This window comes from Oryctolagus cuniculus, chromosome 7, assembly GCF_964237555.1.
Source record: "Oryctolagus cuniculus chromosome 7, mOryCun1.1, whole genome shotgun sequence".
Taxonomy (NCBI): domain Eukaryota; kingdom Metazoa; phylum Chordata; class Mammalia; order Lagomorpha; family Leporidae; genus Oryctolagus; species Oryctolagus cuniculus.
The window spans coordinates 127,267,367-127,290,974 of NC_091438.1; the positions used below are offsets into that span (position 1 = coordinate 127,267,367).

The 23,608-nt window shown below is 47.7% G+C and overlaps 1 protein-coding gene and 1 long non-coding RNA gene across 2 annotated transcripts; both read right to left on the minus strand.

Moving 5' to 3' along the window:
* Positions 1–5,479: 5,479 nt before the first annotated feature.
* Positions 5,480–6,676, minus strand: LOC138850661 (aldo-keto reductase family 1 member A1-like). The gene is made up of 3 exons (XM_070078578.1): positions 6,315–6,676; positions 6,038–6,110; positions 5,480–5,635 (listed from the first exon to the last, which is right to left on the minus strand). The coding sequence occupies exons 1-3, from the start codon at positions 6,674–6,676 to the stop codon at positions 5,570–5,572; spliced, it is 501 nt and encodes a 166-aa protein (XP_069934679.1). The 3' UTR covers positions 5,480–5,569.
* A 1-nt stretch (position 6,677) lies between these two features.
* Positions 6,678–14,361, minus strand: LOC100342971 (uncharacterized). The gene is made up of 4 exons (XR_011390737.1): positions 14,271–14,361; positions 13,683–13,820; positions 7,495–7,584; positions 6,678–7,082 (listed from the first exon to the last, which is right to left on the minus strand). It is a non-coding gene; the product is annotated as an uncharacterized lncRNA (long non-coding RNA).
* Between the last annotated feature and the right edge of the window lie 9,247 nt (positions 14,362–23,608).

Here is a 23,608-nt window from a genome sequence, read left to right on the forward strand (position 1 = left end):
GCAGGGGAGAAATCCTTGCTTGTTGCCTAACAGAATCCCTCAACTATCTCCCAAAATCCCCCCAAATGCCTGCTCTTGATCTGTGCTCCTTCAAGATCAGGAAGCCAGGACTCTAGATCAAAAAGTAATTTGTGGGGCCAGCCTCGTGGCTCACTTGGTTAATCCTCCACCTGTGGCGCCGCATCCCATATGGGCACTGGGTTCTAGTCCTGGTTGCTCCTCTTCCAGTCCAGCTCTCTGCTGTGGCCAGGGAGTGCAGTGGAGGATGGCCCAAGTGCTTGGGCCCTGCACCCGCATGGGAGACCAGGAGAAGCACCTGGCTCCTGGCTTCGGATCAGTGCAGTGAGGCAGCCGCAGCACACCAGCCACAGCGGCCATTAGGGGGTGAACCAACGGAAAAGGAAGCCTTTCTCTCTGTCTCTCACTCTCACTGTCTAACTCTATCTGTCAAATAAATAAAAAAATGGAATTTATTTTCATACAACTTTCCATTGTTTTGATATGACTAATCTCACCTTCCTTACAGCATTTGTGAGAGTTGTGTGTGAATATGAGAAATAGTATCTCCATAGTATAGACAAACTGAAGTACTGAGGGTAGAGAATTAGCTCAGATTAACAATTTCTTGACCTAGGCATTCAAACTCATTGCTCCTGGGGTGGGCATTTGACTTAAAAAATTTTTTTTAAAGATGTATTTATTTATTTGAAAGTCAGAGTTACTCAGAGAAAGGAGAAGCAGAGAGAGAGAAGTCTTTCCTCTGATGGCTAGAAGCCTGGAGCTTCTTCTAGATCTTCCAGGATCCCATATGAGTACCAGTTTGAGTCCTGAATGTTCTGCTTCTTGTCCAGCTCCCTGTTAATGAGCTTGGAAAAGCAGTAGAATATAGCCCATGTTCTTGGGCCCCTGTTACCTACATGGGAGACCTGGATGGAGTTCCAGGCTCTTGGTTTGGGCCTGGTCCATCCCTGACCATTGTAGTCATTTGGGGAGTGAGCCAGCAGACAGAAGATCTCTCTATGTGTATCTCTCCCTCTTTATAACTCTGCCTTTCGAAAAAATAAATTGCAAAAAACAACAACAACAACAAAAGGAGTCAGCATTGTGGTGTAGCAGGTTAGGTCGCCACCTGCAACACCAGCATCCCATATGGGTGTTGGTTCGTGTCCCAGCTGCTCCACTTCTGATTAAACTCCCTGCTAATGTGCCTGGGAAATCAGTGGAAGATGGCCCAAATGCTTGTGCCCCTGCACCCATATGGGAGACCCGGATGAAGATAAAGCTCCTGGCTTCTGGCTTCTGCCTGTTCTGCCTGGCCCCACCCTGGCCATCAGGGCCATTTGGGAAGTTGATCAACAGATGGAAGATCTCTCTGTCTCTCCTTCTCTCTGTAATTCTACTTTTCAAATAAATACATCTTTAAATATATATATATAAAGAGGGCCGGCGCCATGGCTCAATAGGCTAATCTTCCACCTGCAGCGCCGGCACCCTGGGTTCTAGTCCCAGTTTGGGGGCCCGATTCTGTCCCAGTTGCCCCTCTTCCAGGCCAGCTCTCTGCTGTGGCCCGGGAGTGCAGTGGAGGATGGCCCAAGTCCTTGGGCCCTGTACCCGCATGGGAGACCAGGAGAAGCACCTGGCCCCTGGCTTCAGATCAGCGCGGTGTGCCAGCCACAGCACGCCAGCCGCAGTGTCCATTAGGGGGTGAACCAACGGAAAAGGAAGACCTTTCTCTCTGTCTCTCTCTCCCACTGACCACTCTGCCTGTCAAAACATAAAGAGAAAAGCAAATCAACACGGAAAGTCAACTGAACATGTCATGCATATTCCAAAAGTCAACCAATGAAGATTTTCAATGTTTGAATGTCTTAAACAAAGATCAAGACTCCTTTAGAGATCTGGACAAATATTATGACCTGTTTCAAATGTGTGTCAGTGGTCCCCTTTCTTGAGTAACCTTTTAAGCTTGTCAACCTTTGGCTACAAGGTTGACGCTTCTTCCCCTGCAGAACGTCACAAGTCACACTTCCCTATGCCACCATAAGAGCCCCTCTTCCCTGAAGACCACAAGGCAGTTACTGAAAGGGATCTTGGATTGTACTTGTGCATGAAGAATTTTGATGTACGGAACTGGGACCTGGTGTTGCCAGTCTCTGATAAGTGCACCTCTTCTTCTCTCCTGCAATGTAATTTTTATTTTATTTTATTTTATTTTATTTTATTTTATTTTATTTTACTGAGGCCAGGCCTCTGTGTATGCAGCAAGATGGCGTCAGCCTCCTTACTATTTTTTTTTAAGATTTATTTATTTATTTGAAAGAGTTACACAGAGAGAGGAGAGGCAGAGAGAGAGAGAGAGAGGTCTTCCATCTGCTGGTTCACACCCAATTGGCCACAATGGCTGGAGCTGCCCTGATCCGAAGCCAGGAGCCAGGAGCTTCCTCCAGGTCTCCCACAGGGGTGCAGGGGACCAAAGACTTGGGCCATCTTCCACTGCTTTCCCAGGCCATAGCAGAGAGCTGGATTGGAAGTGGAGCAACCGGGTCTCAAACCAGCGCCCAAATAGGATGCCGGCGCTTCAGGCCAGGGTGTTAACTTGCTGCGCCACAGCACCAGCCCCCTGAAATGTAATTTTATAAAGGTAAATCTTATTTACAAATTCCAAGTCGTGGATTTTTACTCAAAACAATAGCACTTTTGTCAAAATTCTGGAAGACTTCATAGTTTCCCTAAAAACCTTCTTTAATGCTTTGTATTTCAAATATCTTCTTGTGAAGTTTAGTGCCCTCATCTTTGATTTTTCTCTTTTTCGTTACCTCTCAGATCCTCAATTTTCAATGGCTTCGAGTATGATTTATGAAATTCCCAACATCACTTTTGCTGCTTCTTTTCCAAGATTTCCCATGGCTATGCACTGTGTTGCACAGTGGTTAGACAGAGTCATAGAAAACAGTAATGTTCAGCAGGGTAAGAAGACTGAGTGAATAATTTTTAAGTAGGATGTCAATTTTAGGTATGATTGTTGTTTCCTCTTAAGGGCTGAATTAAAACCATTAACTCTGAGATCAATTTTAAAGTCCTAATCCCCAGTAACTGGGAGGAGACTGGATTTGGAAAATAGTCTTCCAACAGTTAACTAAGTTAAAAGGAAGTCATCGGGATGGGCCCTAAGCCAGTGTGACTGACATCCTTATAAGAAAAACGTGGACACAGAAGTGTTCAGGGGACCAACACAAAGAGAGAAGATGGCCATTCACAGGCCAAGGAGAGGAGGGAAACACATTCCTCACAACCCCAGAAGGAACCCATCTTGCCGACCCTGTGACCTCGGAGTCCAGCTTCTGGAACCAAAATAAGGCGAATTCGTGTTACCTAAGCCACCCAGCCTGTGGCACTTTGTTACAGCAGCCCTAGGAAACACACACACACACACTCCCCTACCTCATAACCGTGGGCAGTTTAACCATGAAAGCATGTAAGGAATCACAGTGAGGGCAGGAACGGTGACCCGCAGAAACAGGGAAATGAAACATGCAAGTAATAAGAGCTGGCCAGCACCCTGGGATGCACTGAACGGTGCACTGATCCAAGCCAACAGCGTGAGGGAAGCTCAGAACCCCTGGGCTAACCCTCAATGTGCCTCTCTCCCCCCACCTTTTACCCCTCTAATTCATGTCTCCTCTGCATCAGGGCTGAATTTCAAATCATGTCAAGTAACCAGTTCAACACTCTCATGGATTCCAACTGCCCTAAGGACAAAAAAATCTATGGCCAACATTTTAATGCAGCTGGTTAAGCTGCCACTTGCAATGCTGGCATCCCATATGAGTGCCAGTTCGAGTTCTGGGTGCTCCACTTCTGAGTCAGCGCCCTGCTAATGCGTCTGGGATAGCAGAGGAAGGTGGCCCAAGTAATTGGAGCCCTGACAACAACGTGGGAGACTGGAACAGAGTTCCAGCTTCTGGTTTTGGCCTGGCACCACACAGGCTGTTGCGGCCAGTTGGGGAGTAAACCAGCAGATGGAAGATCTCCCTGTCTCTCTCTCATTTGAAATTATGCCTTTCAAATTAATTAATTAATCTTTTTTTTAAAAAAAACGAAGATAAAAAATCTTGTCTCTTCTTCCCTCCATCATCAGCTCCCCACCATACCAGCATCATTTCATGGCCCCAATCCTTTCTCCTTTCCCCTCTGACTTAGTTTCTGTCACATGAATCTCCAGGTTTTTCAACAGCTTCTTCTGGTTTCAATGGTTTTCCCCCAAGCTGTCCAATTTGCATGGAATGATATCCCCACTCTTATCTCCTTTAACCAGAGAATCCCTATTCATCCTTCAGATCTCCGCTGATTAAATAAGTAGGCTTCTGTTCTTCTAACTGTAATTAAACCAATTATGCAATTACTTAAAGTCTGTATCTCCAAGTAGACTGTAGGGAACTATGTCTAGATAACAGCGATATCCCAGGGTCTAGCACTGTGACTGATTCATAAGTATCCAAGGAATATTTGTTGAATGCAGAGCAGTAGTTCAATGAGGAAATGGGGTTTTGTGTGGTGGGAGCTTACAGCCAGTTGGGTTATTTCTCACACACCTTCCTAAATGCTCATAATCAGTGGCCTCTGGTTGAATTCTGTGTAATATAGGTGCTGAGGCACTGTGGCATAGAGGGTTAAAGCCCCGGTCTGCAGTGCTGGCATCCCATATGGGTGCTGGTTCGTGTGCTGGCTGCTCCACTTTCGATCCAGCTCTCTGCTATGGCCTGGGAAAGCAGTGGAGGATGGCCCAATCCTTGGGCTCCTGCACCCATGTGGGAGACTCGGAAGAAGCTCCTGGCTCCTGGCTTTGGATCAACACAGCTTTGGCTATTACAGCCATTTGGAGTGAACCATTGTGGATGGAAGACCTCTCTCTGTCTCTCCCTCTCTCTGTAACCCTCTTTCAAATAAATAAAGTAAATCTTTAAAAAAAAAAAAAAAGATAGGTGCAGAGTGAACAGCTTCGGCCCCATGCATCCAGGCACAGTAATTATAGCCTTTCAGAGAAAAGCCCAGACCCCAACTTGCATGATTTTGCATGCTAGGATCCCCAATTTCTGAAATTAAATGTTTAGAGTTCTTCATAGTCCTGCATATCGGCACTCTTCAGGGAAGAGGGTGGAAACTCAAAGCCCAGGCCTAGAACTGCCCTGACACCACACAAGTCACTGACCTGATCTCATTCTTGAGGTGACCAATTTCTGGCAGGCCTGATAATTCTAAGGCAACATGCAGTGCTAACAGCTGCCACGAGGTGGTGCTACTCCCCCAATATGCAACTTGAAAATGGAATTCAGCTGCCTGGAGGGTCCCCCCAGAACCAAGAAAGTTGGGGAAGTTTGGGATTCAGAAGAAGGTGACCGCTGGCAGCCCTCATCAGTCACCCATGAGATAAACGGCTTCCGTCCCAGGCTTGACCAGACAAATCAGATGAGTACCAGTGTGGATGCTCCACGGCTTTATTAACTCCCCTTTCTGGGGGTGGCAGGACCTCATAGCTGGAGAGCTGAAGGGGAGCTAGGATGCCAAGGGCTCAGTATGGGTCATTAAAGGGGTACAGAGGATGCCCCGCATCTCTGGGGACCCTCTTGCCATCCATCTGAAAAAAAAAAAAAAAAGACAGGTGACCTCATTAGCAGAAGCTGCACCAGCAAAGACTCTGGGCATCTCCCCCACAGCCTTCTGAGCAACCTCATCCGTGAGCTCACTATAGCAGATGGCAGGGCCCCATCCTGGCCACAGGAAATACCACTTGGTACCAACAGCACTGCAGCACCACACCCATAGCCTGGTACTAGCTGCTCCTGCCCCTAAGAGTTTGCCGACATAACTGGGACCAGGTGCCCAGGAATTTTTTATTTCCTTTTGTGCCACAGCCTTCAGTCCCAACCTAACTCCTACAGAAAGGTCAAGAATGGGATCGGCAATGTGGCACAGAGGCAAACCGGGGGCCAGAGTGTGCCCCAGGGGGCTGAGGACCACAGAACCCCTTCCCAGGTACCTGGATGTTCTGCAGGATGCGGGAAGGAGTGACACTCTTGGGGATGCAGATTACTTTCCGCTGGACCTGCCACCTAAGTGGGCGATAGGGCAGATGAGGAAGAAGTCAGATTCCTAAGAACACTTTGTCCTCCACAGAGCCTTGCAAAGCTCCTGGAGCACCTGGCCCTGTGGAATGTGAACATCCTAACCCTCAAATAAGGACCCTCAACCCTTGCCTCCCAACCCCAGAGTTTTTCTCCTCAACCACAGCCGCTTCTCCCAAAAACACCACACACCTGAGCAGGATCTGGGCTGGTGATCGGCCGTACTTTTCAGCCAGTGCCAGGACCACGGGTTCCTCTAGCAGAACAGGCTCATCAGGATCGCGCCAAGCACGGTCAGAGGAGCCCAAAGGGCTGTAAGCAGTCACCTCCAGGCCACGTGCTTGGCAGTGGGCAATCAGCTCGTTCTGAGCCAGGTATGGGTGGCATTCCACCTGAAACAGGAACAAGCCATCACACAGGGTGGCTACACACAGCTGCCTGGCCCCACACATGTCAGGAACCAGCTCCAGTGCTGATCTCCCACCTCCCCTCAGCTTGCTCGTCCCACCAAGTTCCACTGGCAATTCCATCATCTCCATGGCTTCAATGCCCATCTTTTTTTTTTTTTTAAGATTTATTTATATTTTGAAAGTCATATTACACAGAGTGAGGAGAGGCAGAGAGAGAGAGTGAGAGAGGTCTTCCATCCGATGGTTCACTACCCAGTTGGCCACAACGGCCGGCACTGCCCCAGACTCCCTACTGAAGGCCCTGGCAAGGCTCACTCAAAAGCATGAGGCCAGTGCATCAGGTACAGGTCCAGATACTCCAGCTGGAGGTCGGCCAGTGTCTTCCGGAGGGCAGGCTCCACATCCTCAGGGTGGTGCTTGGTGTTCCACAGCTTGGATGTCACAAACAGCTCCTCCCTGGGCCTCACCAATCTCAGCCTCTTTGCCGTATGCAGCAGCACACTCTGTAGCTGTAGCCTATGCTAAGGGCATATTTAACAGCTGCTTTTACCTGCCAGGAGAGAGAAGTTTCAGTTCTGTTAATCTGGCCCAAAAAGTACCCTTGCCCTCCCCTCCCCACCACCGAGGGTTACAAAGAGGGGACCAGGACTATACCAAAGTTATTCATGCAGTGGGGTAAGATGAAAGGTGGTTGTGGTCCAGAGGACCATAGCCTCTTTTGATGCCTCAAAATTCATTCTGTCCCCACCCCTACAGCTCCTAAGGTGTCTTACCACTGGAGCCATTAGAACAACAACAAAAAATAACATATTCTCAGCATTTAGCATCTACCAAGAGATGGATTGATCCCAATTATAAGGTCCCAAGCAGCTAAGGGAAACAAAAGGGAAAAAAGGTTGTGGCTACCTATCCTGCTGTTCCCTAGCACAGGCCAAGTCCCTCTCCTCTTCCCCCAGCCTCACCTGGCCAGGCTCACTCTTCCAGGTGCCCAGACCAATTAGGGGCATCTTCTGCCCAGTGTGCAGAATGACACAGGAAGCCATCACTGTCCCCTGAAACAGATGGGAAGAGAATGGTGTAGGGGTTAGTGCTATTGTCTGAGCCTCAGCCATGTGCTGGCCAACATCGCTACAAAACATGGGTCTGGAAGTGGGTAGGACAGAGAGGACAAATGTGGGCAACAAACACGTGACTGTGTGGATGTGCCTGTAGGAGACACAGTAGAGACACACAAGGGACCCAAACCCATCTAAACCAAGTATCTCCTGGATAAACACTAACCAGGCTACCTTCCTAGAGGCCCTTCCTTCCAGGCCAAAGGCTTGTGTAGAGTTCCAGCATCTTAAAATGCAGGCAGATCTAAAGCTGAAGGTGGTGTGGCTCCCCTGAGGCACAGAGACTTACCTAAATAAGATCTCAGGACAGTGAATGACAACCAACTACAATCATGACAAACAGAGTGGCAGTGTTGTAGCAGGTAAAGCCATGGCTTGTGATGCCAGCATCCCATATGGACAACAGTATGAATCTCAGATGCCCTACTTCTAATCTAGCTCCCTACTAATGCACCTAGGAAAGCAGCAGAGGGTGGCCCAAGTGTTTGAGCCCCTGCACCCACATGGGAGACCTGGAAGTCTCCAGGCACCAAGTCATTGTGGCCATCTGGGGAGTGAACCAGTGGACGGAAGACCTCTCTGTCTCTCCCTCTCTCTCTGTAGCTCTGCTTGATGGTCACACAATAACATGTTGGCATTTCACTGAGTTCCCAGCATGCAAGGGAGAGCTCTGAAATTATGCCTGGGAAACAGTTCCAACAAAAGCCAGGCCTGGGGTGGGGGCAGAGGAAGAAACTTGAATATTGCTTTTCCTTTCTTCTGCAGGTACAACTGACAACCTGAAAGGGGTGCAGTTTGCAGGACAAAGAGGTAGGAAGCCCTAACAAAGACCCTCAAAGAACAAGAATTCCCAAAGGAGGAGTGGAGGAGCACCAGTAGAAGATGTATGTTTCTCCCTGGGATAAAGTCATCCTCAGCCAGCTCCTGACTTCCTGCTCTGCCCAAGGCAACAGCTTTGCAGGCTGCTCTTCAGTGAACAGACACCAGGCCTGGGTTTGCCAGGAAGCACCTGCTGCATCTCAGGCAGCACCAGAAACCCTCGCATTATCTCGAGGTGTAAAGTGAGAAGCCAGGAGTGCGGCAGAGAAGAGCGCAGGATCAGGTCTCAGGTTCTATCACTCCCAACTCAGTGTCCAGGTTCCTTCTCCTGAGGTTCCGCCTTCCCTTCTCAGAGGAGGGCTCCAAGGTGCCGCCTACACGCACGGAACCCAGAGACCCACAGACTGGGGCAGCAGCGTTTATGAATTTATGAGTGCTCCTGGCTGCTGGGCTTTTCCTCCACACCCCGCAGATGCTGTGTCCCCAGGAACTTTGTCCCAATTCTCTTCTCACCTCGTGGTTGAGTTCAGGTCTTTGGTTACTACCTGAAGCCCTGATTCTTCCCACTCTAGCTCAGTACATTCAACTCACATCCTGCAAGTATCTGAGACTCAACAAGTCCAAAATTCTACTCCTCCAATCCAGCAGCAGCAGCAGCAGCAGCAGCAGCAGCAGCAGCAGCAGGGGCATGTGTTTGGCCTAGTGGTTAAGACACCAACATCTCACATCAGCTGGCTCCTGATTCCAGCTTCCTTCCAATCAAAACCCTGAAAGCGGGCTTTTGATATGGCACAGCAGGCTAATCCACTGCCTGCATCACCAGCATTCCACCTGAAGTTCTGGTTTGAGTCCTGGTGGTTCCACTTCTTTTTTAAGATTTATTTATGGGGCCAGCGCTGTGGTGTAGCAGGTAAAGCCGCTGCCTGTAGTGATGGCATCGCATATGGGTACTGGTTCGAGTCCTGGCTGCTCCACTTCCCATCCAGCTCTCTACTATGGCCTGGGAAAGCAGTAGAAGATGGCCCAAGTCCCTGGGCTCCTGGCTTTGGGTCAGTGCAGCTCCAGCTGTTGTGGCCAATTGGGAAGTGAAACAGCAGATGGAGGACACCCCCCCCCCCCCCGCCTCTCCTCTCTCTCTGTAACTCTTTCAAATAAATAAAACTTTTTAAAGAAAGATTTATTTAGGGGCTGGTGCTGTAGTGCTGTAGGGCAGTGGGTTAAAGCTCTGGCCTGAAGTGCCAGCATCACATATGGCCGCCGGTTGTAGTTCCGGCTGCTCCTCTTCCAATCAGCTCTCTGCTATGGCCTGGGAAAGCAGTAGAAGGTGGCCCAAATCCTTGGGCCCCTGCACCCATGTCGGAGACTCGGAAGAAGCTCCAGGCTCTGTTGCAGTCATCTGGGGAGTGAACCAATGGATAGAAGACTCTCCCTGCCTCTTCTCTCTCTGTGTAACTCTGACTTTCAAATAAATAAAAATAAATCTTAAAAAAGATTTATTTATTTATTTGGAAGGTAGAGTTACAGAGAGGCAGAGAGAGAGAAAAGTCTTCCATCCAGTTGTTCACTCCCCTAAGGCCACAACAGCTGGAGCTGGGCCAATCCAAAGCCAGGAGCCAGGAGCTTCTTCCAGGTCTCCCAGGTGCAGGGGTCCAAGCACTTGGACCATCTTCCACTGCTTTCCCAGGCCATAGCAGAGTTGTATCAGAAGTAGAGTAGCCGGGTCTTTACTGGCGTCCATATGAGATGCCAGCACTGCAGGTTGCGGCTTTACCCACTATGCCACAATGCCAGCCCTGGCTGCACTTCTGATCCAGCTCCCTAATGTGCCATGGAAAGTATCAGAAGATGACCCAAGTCCTTGGGGTCTTGCACCCATGTGGGAGACCCAAATGAAGCTCCTGGCTCCTGGCCCAGTCCTAGCCATTTTGGCCATCAGGGGAGTGAACCAGAGACAGATCTCTTTATATTTGTGTGTATGTGTGTGTGTGTGTGTGTGTGTGTTTACCTCCTCTCTGTAATTTTGACTTTCAAATAAATAAGTAAATCTAAAAATAAATAAATAGATTAGATACTCTGGAAGGCAGCTGATAATGGTTCAAATGTTTGGGTCTTTACCACACTCACTTGAATTGAGTTCTTGACTCCTACTCCCGCCCATTATGGGCATAGGAATGAACATGAACCAGGGGCTGGGAGTTCTCTGTTTATCTCTCTCTCAATCAAAAAACAAACAAACAAACAAACAAAAAGCAGTGGGCAGAACCCAGAGCAAACATTTCAGGCTCTGGGGTTACAGACCTGGGTTTGAATCTCAGCTCCACTGTGTTCCAGCAGTACTATATAAAGGACTCTGCACGGTGCCTGATTCATGCTCTCCTTTCCGTATATGCACAGTGTCACCAGGGACCCAGGGTTTAGATAACAAGTATTAAAGCAAACCAGACAACAAGTTCACAACATAATCCATGAGGGCTTCAAAAAAGCTATCTAAAGAAAGTATCTGCAGTTCCCTGAACATTTCTGAGTATTATCTGATGATCTGGTAGGCAGTGGGGGAAGGAAGTGTCTTCTGTACTTGAAGAGTCAGCCTGGAAAACCACCTTAAATAGGTAAAGTTAGCACAGATTTGGGCTGGTTTGCCTTGGTCAAAAATATTGTTTTTACTTATATAGAAAAAGGCACTGTTTGATGTAAAACACAATGTAAGACCTACGAATGTAATCATTATTCCTAAAAAAAATTTATTATTCCTGTACTTTTGGATGTATGTGAAAATCACTTAAAATATATCCTTACTAAGTCTGTGTCAAGTCCATCCAGATGTACCTGCACTGTCACTGCCCTAGCTCTCCTCACCAAATCCCTTACCCAAATCATGATCTCTCTGCTTCCAGAGTGGCCCGTCTCCCCATGATCCATTCATCAAATGCAACCACGTGACTCCTGTGCTCAAGTTCCTTGGCAGTTCTCCCCTCCCCTCAGGAGAAAGTCCAGATTCCAAAGCCCGGCCTGGCCCCATTTTCCAGACTTGCAGCACCAGCACCAGGTAATGACTGCAGGTTCTCTACACACTCTCCCTTCCCAAATCACAGACCTCCCAGGCTAACAGCTGCTTCTTAGCTGATGTACATCATACATTTTTTTGTGTACTATATTTTGTGCATAACACTATATTTTTCTGTTTATATGTATTTCTTCCATAAATTTGGTACTCTTTGAGGTTGAGGTCTGTCAGAACCTCTTACTAGGGGCTGGCACTGTGGCATAGCAGTAAAGCTGCCGCCTGCAGTGCCAGCATCCCATATGGGCACCAGTTTAAGTCCTGGATGTTCCACTTTCCATCCAGCTCTGTTATGGCTGGGAAAGCAGTAGAAGATGGCCCCAGTCACTGGGCTCCTGCATGCACGTGGGAGACCTGGAGGAAGCTCCTGGCTCCTGGCTTCAGATTGGCACAGCTCTGGCCATTGCAGCCATCTGGGGAGTGAACCATCAGATAGAAGACCTCTCTCTCTCCCTCTCTCTACCTCTGCCTCTCTGTAACTCTGCCTTTCAAATAAATAAATAAATCTTAAAAAAAAAAAAAAAAAAAGAACCCCTTACTGGAGCCAGTGTTGTGGCGCAGTAGGTTAAGCCATTGCTTTTATTGCCAGCATCCCACTGGAGCACACATTTAAATCCATTTCCTCTGCTTTCTATCCATTGCCCATGGAGAGTATCAGTTTTTTTTTTTTTTTTTTTTTTTTTTTTTTTGTTTTTTTTTTTGGACAGGGGCAGAGTGGACAGTGAGAGAGAGAGAGACAGAGAGAAAGGTCTTCCTTTCCGTTGGTTCACCCCTCAATGGCTGTTGTGGCCGGCGCACCGCGCTGATCCAAAGCCAAGAGCCAGGTGCTTCTCCTGGTCTCCCATGCAGGTGCAGGGCCCAAGGACTTGGGCCATCCTCCACTGCACTCCCGGGCCATAGCAGAGAGCTGGACTGGAAGAGGAGCAACCGGGACTAGAACCTGGTGTGCCGGTGCCGCAGGCGGAGGATTAGCCTATTGAGCCGTGGCGCTGGCCAAGTATCAGCTTTAAGATTGCTTGTTTCATTCTCCATTCCCCTTTAAGACAAAAACACAAAATGAAATACATTTTATAGACCCCTTTCCCCCCTTTGTGATTAGGACTAGATCATCAGCCATCACAAAGGACCTGGAGCCTGCTAAGGCCAGGGCCATCAGCCACATGGTTCCTCTTCTCTGTGGCCTGCAGCTTCTGTTGCTGGCACAGCCCAGTGAACAGAGTGCAGGCTGGAAGGCAGCTGAATCCTGTGTATTAGACAAACCCACCTCTGCCTTTGAGACAGTCAGTGTAGTCCTTGGACCACAGATAAGGAAGGGAGAAAACCAAATATTTGCCAATAGAGAGTGTCATCATAGTGAGCTTCCAGTCTGTGTATTTGGGCTTGGAGCAAAATGCCCCAAAAATGTATCATTGTGGTCCTAATATTTCAAGAGATTGCATTCTAAAAACCTTGGATATCTGTTTTGTACATATTATATATATATATATATCACCTCATGTGCATATGTTAATTCCTTTTTATGAGTTTTGGTCTTTTTTTCCTTCCCTCCCTGTATGTGGTTGCTGTTTCATAGCTCCAGTTTGGAGGAATTAACATTGATTTCCCACATGGGGAGGTTAGAGGTGGGGATTTAGAGCAGGGCAGGTTCTTGATCCTTGGAAGAGATTCTTCTCCAAGGGAGACCTTGAGGATGGCTTTGTAGAATGAAAGCACAGCTATGCATGGGATGAACTGGAATAATCATTATCATGGTTCTTGAAATTTATAGGACATTTGATCACAGAAGTAACTTTCCTGAGGATTGATGGGCTGCCTGAAATTGAAATATTTTTTAGTTGATAATGAAAGTGTGACACACAGAGAATACTCAAATGTGATGAGGAGTAACTCAGAATTACATGGAGAATGAGCAAGCAAGGCAGTTCTTTTCTTTTCCTTGACAAGATGGTTCATGTCTCTGTTTCTTCATACATTAGACCTGGAAAGCAAAAGACGGCCCCTGCTACCCACATGGGAGACAGTAATGGAGCTACAGACTCCTGGCTTCAGCCTGACCCCGCATGAGCTGCTGCAGCCATTTGGGAGTGGATAGAAGATCTCTTTCTTTCTCTCTCTCTCTCTGACCTCATGCATAAAAATACATACATGTACTTACAATCATATGGACACAGAACAGCACACAGAGGCTGTTAATGGAGAGCTGAGGCTTAGCCAGCTGGAGAGGTATTTGAGAAAGTCACTGCTTCCATCACCTTCTTCTTTCACTTCTGGGGAAATCAGTAAAGAATCACATCTGGAGAACAACAAAGCACTTCACTGTGATCAGGGAAAAAAAAAGTCCAGCGCACCAGACAGGATCATGCTGAGATTGCCCCAGTAACAGGCCTGGTCAGAACCGTCAAGGCCGTTCTAGGGGGTCCTGCAGCCCTGAGGACGGGCAGTCTGAAGGAAGCAGTAACTCATAGCAGCCCCATCCAGAGAAGGTTGGGATCCCGGCCTAACAGAGCTCTGCGGCATCAGAAAGCCCCATCTTTCCTAGACCCAACGCAGGCGCCCAAGAGGCAAATTCTCCACTCTCGTCCCCCTCATCAATTCGTGCCACTATCTGGGATGCATCCGTGTGCCTCCATAGGAAAACCAGAGCGCTTGGAAAAACCGTGGAGGTGAGCAAACAGGAAGATGCCCACGGGAACTCACAGAGCAATACTGGGAGCCAGGCGCCCACCAAGCTTTCAGTCCTCACCCTTACTACAGCTCTGACGCGGGAACGCATTTGGAGCAAGGGGCCGGGCACCCACGATCACGCGCTGGGTGCATCCCGTCCCGCCCCAGCCCTGCCTCCACCGGAAGGAGCTGGGAGGGAGTTGGAAGGCTTTACTCGCAGGCTGCTTTATCCCCTCCCCTGTTCGTAGGAGGTGGGATTGGCCACAACTCATTCAGTGATCCATTCGCTGGCTGAGGGAAGGAGGAGCCGCCGGCAGGGCCTGGCCACGCCCCTTGCCCACCCACACCACTGTGCACCTGCCCTCTAGACCGGTGGGTTCCTGTACTTCTCTAGGTGGGGAGGGAGGAAAGCCACAGGTGCTAAGCCTCTGTGCCTTCCTTCTTTTCCCTCAGGAGTTCTCAGAGTTCACCCAAGTTGACCCGGCAACTGAGCCCAAAGAGCAGATAGAACAAAAAGAATAGAAATCACCACGGGTCTCCAGACTCTGGCCCCTGAAAGTTCCAAGTCTATGAACTGTGGACCCTGGCCGCACATTTGTTGCCAGGCATGATGGCAAAGAGTTCGCAAATGTGATTTCATTGAGTCTTCTCAACAACCCTAGAAAAGGATTTTTTTTTTTTTGAAAGATTTATTTATTTGGAAAGCAGAGTTACAGAGAGAAGGAGAGTCAGGTATCTTGCATCTCCTGGTTCACTCTCCATATGGCTGCAACAGCTTGAGCTGGGTGAGGCGGAAGCCAGGAGCCTGGACCTCCATCCCAGGGTGGTAGGGGCCCAAGCATGTTCCATGGGCCATGTTCCTCTGCTTTCTCAGGTGTATTAGCAGGGACTGGATTGCAAGTGGAGCAGCCAGACTTCAGCCTGCTCCCACATGGGATGCCTGGGTCACAGTTGGCAGCTGAGCCCACTGAACTACAATACTGGCCCCAAAACATTGTTTTTTATTTCTTTTCTTTTCTTTTCTTTTCTTCTTCTTTTTTTTTTTTTTTTTTTTTTTTTTTTTTTTTTTTTGACAGGCAGAGTGGACAGTGAGAGAGAGAGAGACAGAGAGAAAGGTCTTCCTTTTCCGTTGGTTCACCCCACAATGGCCACTGCAGCTGGCCCGCTGCGGCCGGGCACCACGCTGATCCGAAGCCAGGAGCCAGGTGCTTCTCCTGGTCTCCCACACGGATGCAGGACCCAAGTACTTGGGCCATCCTCCACTGCACTTCCGGGCCACAGCAGAGAGCTGGACTGGTAGAGGAGCAACCAGGAAAGAATCCGGTGCCCCGACCAGGACTAGAACCTGGGGTGCTAGCGCCGTAAGCAGAGGATTAGCCTAGTAAGCCGTGGCACCAGCCCTTTTTTATTTCTTGTAAGTTTTTTTTTTTTTTTTTTTAAATTATAGTACAGAGCACATACAGGGAGCCGGCGCCTGCACTGCTGGCATCCCATATGGGTGCTGGTTTGAGTCCTGACTGCTCCACTTCTGATCCAGCTCTCTGCTATGGCCTGGGAAAGCAGTAGAAGATCGCCCAAGTCCTTGGGCCCCTGTACCCGTGTGGGTATCCTGGAAGAAAACTCCTGGCTCCTGGCTTCAGATTGGCCCAGCTCTGGCTGTTGCAGCCATTTGGGGAGTGAATCAGTGGATGGAAGACCTGCCTCTCTGTAACTCTGCCTTTCAAATTAATAAATAAAATCTTTTTAAAAAATGGAAAAATACAATTCATACATTTATGCAGCTCTGTGAATTTTTGTATCATCATCCAAATACAAATGTCACAGCACGCCTGTGAGGGAGGTGTTCCTGATCCATTTTACAGATAGGGCAGACACAGCAAGGTTACAGCTATTTATAATTTGCTCTGACTTCTTAACAGTCTGAAGTACAACAGTCAGTGACCTTACCAACTGATGAACTGCTGAGTCATTGCTGTAACCCAGCCTCCTCCCTCCCCAACTCTGGGGTTTCTGCTCTTAGTTCATGCCACAGGGATTATATACAACACACAGCCCTAGGCCTCCGAGAGTTTTCACAGCAACAGTCATTCAAAATGAAGGTGTGCTGTTTTTTCTCTTTATTTATTTTAAAGGTAGAGTTAACAGAAAAAGAGAGAGAAAAAGGTCTTCCATCTGTTGGTTCACTCCCCAAATGGCTGCAACAGCCAGGGTTGGGTCAGACCGAAGCCAGGAGCCAGGAGCTTCTTCATGGTTTTCCACATGGGTGCAGGGGCCCAAACTCTTGGGCCACCTTCCACTGCTTTTCCCAGGTGCATTAGTAGGGAGCTGGATCAGAAGTGGAGCAGCCAGTACTCAAACCTGTGCTCATATGGGATGCCAGCATTGCAGGCGGCAGCTTTACCCACTACACCACAGTGCCAGCCACATAGTGTATTGTTTTCTAAAACTGATCTGCTTGAGTACACACTACCCCTTTCACAGTCATCCTTCCCCATTTTTTTTTCTTTTAAATTTATTTATTTTGAAAGTCAGAGAGAGGGAGAGAGAGAACTTCCATCCACTGGTTTACTTCTCAGCTGGCCACAACCCTTCTGCTCCTTCCCAGGGAGACAGGGTTGAGGTGGGACAGGGCATGATGGGGTCCACCCCACGCATGATCCTGGGTGCCCAGCCCCTTTGCCTTCCATCCAGGTGGAACTTCCTTCTCACTGCCAGACTTAAGCTGAGGCCCACTGGCCACCCGGGAGAGTGCAGGATTGAGTCAGGTCATGCTGTGTGCTCTAGCTCTATGCCTGTACTGCTGGCGCATCTTCCTCCTGCAGGAAGACTAGGCTGAAGCCAGGAGCCAGAAGCCTCACCTGGGTATCCCAAGTGGGTGGCAGGGACCCAAACATTTGGGCCATCCTCCACTGCTTTTCCCATTAGCAGGGAGCTGGATCCTAAGTGGAGCAGCCAGGACTCGAACCGGAGCTCATATGGAATGCCAGCATTGCGAGAAGCAGTCTTACCTGCCATGCCACGTTACTGGTCCCATCCTTCCCTGTTTTTCAAAAGACATACCCCTTAACCAGCTCTGTGCCTTGCAATAGTGTAAACATCTTCTTTCCCTCATTTTATTTGAAAGGCAGAGACAGAGACAGATGGAGAGAAATCTTCCATCTACTGGTTCACTCCCCAAATGCCTATAACAGCTAGCGCTGGGCTGGGTTTCAAAACTTGGACCCTAGAACTCAATATAGGTCAAAAGAGGTTAGGGGCCAGCACTGTGGCATATCGGGTAAAGCTGCTGCCTGTAGTGCCAATATCCCATATGGGCGCTGGTTCAAGATCTAGCTGCTCTACTTCCAATCCAGCTCTCTGCTATGGCCTGGGAAAGCAGTGGAAGATGGCCCAAGGCCTTGGGCTCCTGCACCCATGTAGGAGACCTGGAAGAAGCTCCTCGCTCCTGGCTTCAGATTGGCGCAGCTCTGGCCATTGCAATCAATTGCCTCTCCTTCTCTCTCTGTGTGTAACATTTCTTTATTTAACTCAATCTATTTTAATTTAATTAATATTTCTTTCTCTCTGTATAACTTTTTTTCAATAAATAAATAAATCTTTTTTTAAAAAAAGAAGTTACTTTTTAAAAAAGATTTACTTATTTGAAAGTTACACAGAGAAAGAAATATTAATCTTCCATCTGCTGTTCACATCCCAAATGGCCACAACAGCCAGGCCAGGCTGAAGCCAGAAGTCAGGAGCTTCTTCCAAATCTCCCATATGGGTGCAGGGGCCCAAGCATCTGGGCTTCACTGCTTTCCCAGATGCATTAGTAGGGAGCTGGATCAGAAGTGGAGCAACTATGTCTTTTTTTTTCACAATGCTTTTTTTTTTTTTTTTAGAGTACATATACTGTTAAAATGCTGTTTCCAAACAGAAATAAACAAGTCAAAGAATTTTTTTAAAAATGCAAAACAAAAGTAAAAATGTGCAAGTCTACACAGAGTAATACTGCTGGTTATGCAGGTGGTACCTTTCTATGGACCCAACAGGGGTTAAGCTCAGAACATTAACTGAAAAATCATTCTGCACAAGGAACATTTTGCCCTTTCCAGCCTATCTCACCAAAACCCAGAAGTAATAGTATTTCTAACTATTTTATGGGAAACAAATTTGAATTCTTAACCTCTCTTTTCCAGCAACTATGTCTTGAACTAATTCCCATAAGGGATGCTGGTGTTGCAGGCGGCAGCTTTACCTGCTTTACCACAATGCCAGCCCCAAGAGTTTCCTTTTTAAAAATATTTTTTGGGGGGCCAGTGCTGTGGTGTAATAGGTTAAGCATCTGCCTGTGGGGCCAGCATCCCATATGAGCATCTGTTTGAGTCTAGTTGCTTCATTTCCCATCCAGTTCTCTGCTAATGTGCCTGGGAAAGCAGCAGCAGATGGCTCAAGTCCTTGGCACCCTGCACCCACGTAGGAGTCCCAGAAGCAGCTCCTGGCTCCTGGTTTTGGCCTGGCCCAGTCCTGGACATTGTGGCCATCTGGGTAATGAACCAATGGAAGGAAGATCTCTCTCTCTCTCTCTCTCTGTCTCTCAGTAATTCTGACTTTCAATAAATAATCTTTTAAAAAAAAAAAAGCCACTTGGGAAACGTCTATCCTAGCCAGGGTTCAAATCCTGGCTCTACCTCCAATTCCAACTTCTTGCTAACAGGTATCCTATGATGACTCCAGTACTTAGGTCCCTGCTATCCACGTGGCAGATATAGATGGAGTTCCTTGTTCCTGATTTGGCCTCGCCCAGCCCTGGCAGTTATAGGCATTTGGGGAGGGAACCAGAAGATCGAACCTGTCTCTCTCTGTTATGTCTCAATTTCTCTTTCAAATAAATAAAAATTTAAAAAGATAATATGCCACCCCAAAATATATTGTGCTGACACAGTGAGTATTTTGAATTAAAAGGCACTTCAAAAAAAAAAAAAAAAAAAAAGCAAATGCAAGATCATTCTGACCTTTGTTTAGTTTCTTAAGAACAAAGGATGACATTCCTAGGGTTGGCATTGTAGGGCAGCCTGTTAAGTTGCTGCCTGGAACATGACTCCTTGGGCTCCTACCACCCATGTGGGAGACTCAGATAGAATTCCAGGCTCCTGGCTTCAGCCTGGCCTAGTCCCTGCTAAAGCACCTGGGAAAAGCAGCCAAAGATGGCTCAAGTGCTTTGGCTCCTGCATCCATGTGGGAAGCTCCTGGCTCCTGACTTTGTCTTGGCTCATCCCCAGCCGTTGCAACCATTTGGGAAGTGAATCAGTGGATGGAAGACCTCTCTCTCCCTCCTTCTCTCTCTGTAACTCTGCCTTTCAAATAAACCAATCTTTAAAAAAAATTGATTTAAAAAAAAGTAAGAAAACATACATTCACACATGAGTGTGAGCTGCCATACATGGGGAAATACCCATCACAAGTGGACCAGAGGATTACCCAAAGAGACAGAGAAGAGAAGCCTGAATAGCACCCCAACTGTGGTCTGTGACAAAAGGAGAGTTTCTTTGTTCTCAGCCACTTTTATGAGGTAGGGAGTGGTGCTCTAACATGTAAGCCATCTTGGAATTTAAGGGCACCCCTCACGTGGAATTTATTTTTATTTTTACTTTTTCAAAGATTTACTTATTAATTTGAAAGTCAGTTAGAGAGAGGTAGAGACACAGAAAAAGAGAACTTCCATCCACTGGTTCATTCCTGAGATGGCTACAATGGCCAGAGCTGGGCCAGACCAAAGGCAGGAGCCAGGAGCTTCATCTGGGTCTCACAAGTAGGTAGCAAGTGCCCAATCACTTGGGCCATCTTCCACTGCATTTCCCAGGGCATTAGCAGGGAGCTGCATCAGAAGTGAAGCAGCTGGGATATGAACCAGCACCCATATGGAATGCCAGCACCGCAAGCAATGGTTTTACCTGGTTTGTCACAATGCTGGCCCCCTACTCTGGAATATTCAATATCATGGCGTCTTCCCCTTCTTGGTCTTAGATAAGACACAGGTGCATCTTGGGAAGGTGGATACCTTTGACTAACAAGAAAAGAGGTAACACTAAACTGTAGGACTTGTATGTATTAAGCTTACTTAGACTTCTTTTTTTAAATATTTATTTTATTTATTTGAAAGGCAGTTACAGAGAGAGGTAGAGAGAGAGAGGTCTTCCATCCACTGGTTCACTCCCCAGATGGCCTCAATGGCTGGAGCTAAACCAATCCGAAGCCAGGAGCCAGGAGCTTCTTCCGGGTCTCCCACACAAGTGCAGGGTCCCAAGGAGTTGGGCCATCTTCTATTGCTTTTCCAGGCCATAGCAGAGAGCTGGATCAGATGAGGAACAGCTGGGACTAGACGTGGTTCCCATATGGGATGTCGGCACTTCAGGCCAGGGCTTTAACCCACTCCGCCACAGCTCCAGCCTCCTTACTTAGACTTAACTAGCTGCTTGCCTATTCACACCTTATCAAGAGATGATGAGTTTGTGTCAGGACAGCAGTTCCCACCCTCATCATGGAGTGGAGAGGACAAATTTTAGAACGATTTAGGAGTGGAACTGGCAGCCCTTAGTGATCCATTTGAAGGGAGAGGTTAAAAAGAAGAGTCAGGATGACTCCTAGGTTTTCAGTGTGAGTACCTGAGAGAATGGCAGATAGTTTCCTAACCATCTTTCTCGTCTCTCAGCTTTGACACTTTCTGTTTCCCCGACCTAAAACATTCTTTCCTTCAAATGCATCCTACTTCCCAGACATCGCTTCTGAGACGCCGTCCCTGACTCAGCCTGGACTCAGTCAAGACTCCCTTTTTATATTCTCATGGCCTCCTGCACTCACTCAAGGGAAAATTAGGAATCTTTGTTGCCTTAGAAAACCCAACTTAATCTGGTTCCAGCAATGAAAAATTTAAGAGACTCACATGGGCAACCTTCAGGGTTGATTTGATTTGCTAGTTCAATAATATCAAGATCCCAATCCAGGGACCAGTATCATGGCACAGTGGATTAAACTACCAGGGATACCACAATCCCATATGAGTACCAGTTCAAGTTCCAGCTTCTCCACTTCCAACCCAGCTCCCTGCTAATGCACCTTGGAAAGCAACAGAAGATGGTCCAAGTGTTGGGTGGGATCCTGCTCTCCAATGTGGGAGACCTGGAAGAAGCTCCTGGCTTCCTATCAGTCCAGCTCTGGCTGTTGGAGCCATTTGGGGAGTGAACCAGTGGGTGGAAGACTTTCTCTCATTCTGCCTCTGCCTCTCTGTAACTCTGCCTTTCAGATAGATAAATAAATCTTTTTTAAAAAAAAGCATTTGAAGAGGCACAATCTTTTTGAAAAATGGGTCAAACTCTTGAACTCATAGCATACTAGGTATGTCTGTAAATAAACTTTTAAGGAAAAAGTGAAGAACTGAGACTTAATAAAAATAGGTGCCATATAGGCAGCGGCTTTACCCACCATGCCACAGCACCAGCCCCTCCTTGTATGTTAAATGGGTGAACTAAAACATCCTTATTTCTGGCAGTTGGTGTGTTACTAAGAGGAAAGCTGAAGCAAATACAGATCCAAAATGCAAACTCATCATCATTAGCAACCTCCACTTCTCTCTGAGTCCACCTCATAGTGGCTCCTATGGACCATGGAGGCCGGGAACCTGCAGGAACAACATGGCTGTGTTGGAAGCTCTGTGAAAGGCAGACAGACAGAAGGAGGAAGAAATAGCACACCACACCAAGTCTCTTTCAGTACTTTAAGTATGATTTATGAAGTTCCCCAATATCACTGTTGCTGAATAAAATATCACATGATTTCCATGGCTGTGCACTGTGTTGTACAGTGATTAGACATGTCAAAACAAAATAGCAATGTTCAGAAGGGTATGATGACTGCCTGGGTCAGTGATTTTTAAGTAGTAAGTTGATTAGTGACTTTAGGCTATGATGACTTTAGTTTCCTGTTAAGGGCTAAATTATAACCACTAACATTAAAGTCCTAATCCCCAGTAACTGGGAGGAGACTGGATTTGGAAAAAGGTATTCCAACAGGTAACTAAGTTAAAAGGAAGTCATCAGGATGGGCCCTAAGCCAGTGTGACTGACATCCTTATAAAAAAAACGTGGACACAGAAGTGTTCAGGGGACCAACACGAAGGGAGAAGATGGCCATTCACAGGCCAAGGAGAGGAGGGAAACACATTCCTCACAACCCCAGAAGGAACCCATCTTGCCGACCCTGTGACCTCGGAGTCCAGCTTCTGGAACCAAAATAAGGCGGATTCGTGTTACCTAAGCCACCCAGCCTGTGGCACTTTGTTACAGCAGCCCTAGGAAACACACACACACACACTCCCCTACCTCATAACCGTGGGCAGTTTAACCATGAAAGCATGTAAGGAATCACAGTGAGGGCAGGAACAGGGAAATGAAACATGCAAGTAGTAAGAGCTGGCCAGCACCCTGGGATGCACTGAACGGTGCACTGATCCAAGCCGACAGCGTGAGGGAAGCTCAGAATCCCTGGGCTAACCCTCAACGTGCCTCTCTCCCCCCACCTTTTACCCCTCTAATTCATGTCTCCTCTGCATCAGGGCTGATTTTCCAGGACACAAATCATGCCAAGTAACCACTTCAACTCTCATGGTTTCCAATTACACTAAGGAGAAAAAAATCTTTGGTTCAGTACTGTATCTCAGCAGATTAAGCCACCACTTGTGATACTAGCATCCCATGGTACTCAGCTGTGAGTTTTGAGTGGCAGGAGCTTACAGCTAATTGGGTTATTTGCTAAAAATCTCCCTAAAACCTCATAATGAGTGGCCTCTGGTTGGAATCTGCATAATATAGGTGTGGAGTGACCAGCTTTGGCCCTGACACTGCCGCCTCCATGCATCCTAGGCACAGTAACAATAGTGTAGCACAGAAAAAGGCCAGAGGCCCGCGCTGTGGCTCACTAGGCTAATCCTCTGCCTTGTGGCGCCGGCACACTGGGTTCTAGTCCCGGACGGGGCGCCGGATTCTTTCCCGGTTGCCCCTCTTCCAGGCCAGCTCTCTGCTGTGGCCAGGGAGTGCAGTGGAGGATGGCCAAGTACTTGGGCCCTGCACCCCATGTGAGGCCAGGATAAGTACCTGGCTCCTGCCATCGGATCAGTGCAGTGCGCCAGCCGCGGTGGCCATTGGAGGGTGAACCAACGGCAAAAGGAAGACCTTTCTCTCTGTCTCTCTCTCTCACTGTCCACTCTGCCTGTCAAAAAAAAAAAAAGAAAAAAGAAAAAAAAAAAAAGAAAAAGCCCGGTTCTTCCTTGCATGATTTTGAATGCTAGGGTCCCCAAATTTCTGAAATTAAATGTTTGGAACTCTTTATAGTCCTGGATCTAAGCACTCTTCAAGGAAGAGGGTGGAAACTCAAAGCCCAGGC

Excerpts from the sequence above, each read along its gene's own strand:
- LOC138850661 (XM_070078578.1), bottom strand. The coding sequence starts at position 6,676 with ATGGGCATTGAAGCCATGGAGATGATGGAATTGCCAGTGGAACTTGGT. Across the intron at positions 6,111-6,314 it reads CCAGCCCAGATCCTGCTCAG|GTGGCAGGTCCAGCGGAAAG; the intron begins GTGTGTGGTGTT and ends TCGCCCACTTAG. Across the intron at positions 5,636-6,037 it reads GCATCCTGCAGAACATCCAG|ATGGATGGCAAGAGGGTCCC; the intron begins GTACCTGGGAAG and ends TTTTTTTTTCAG.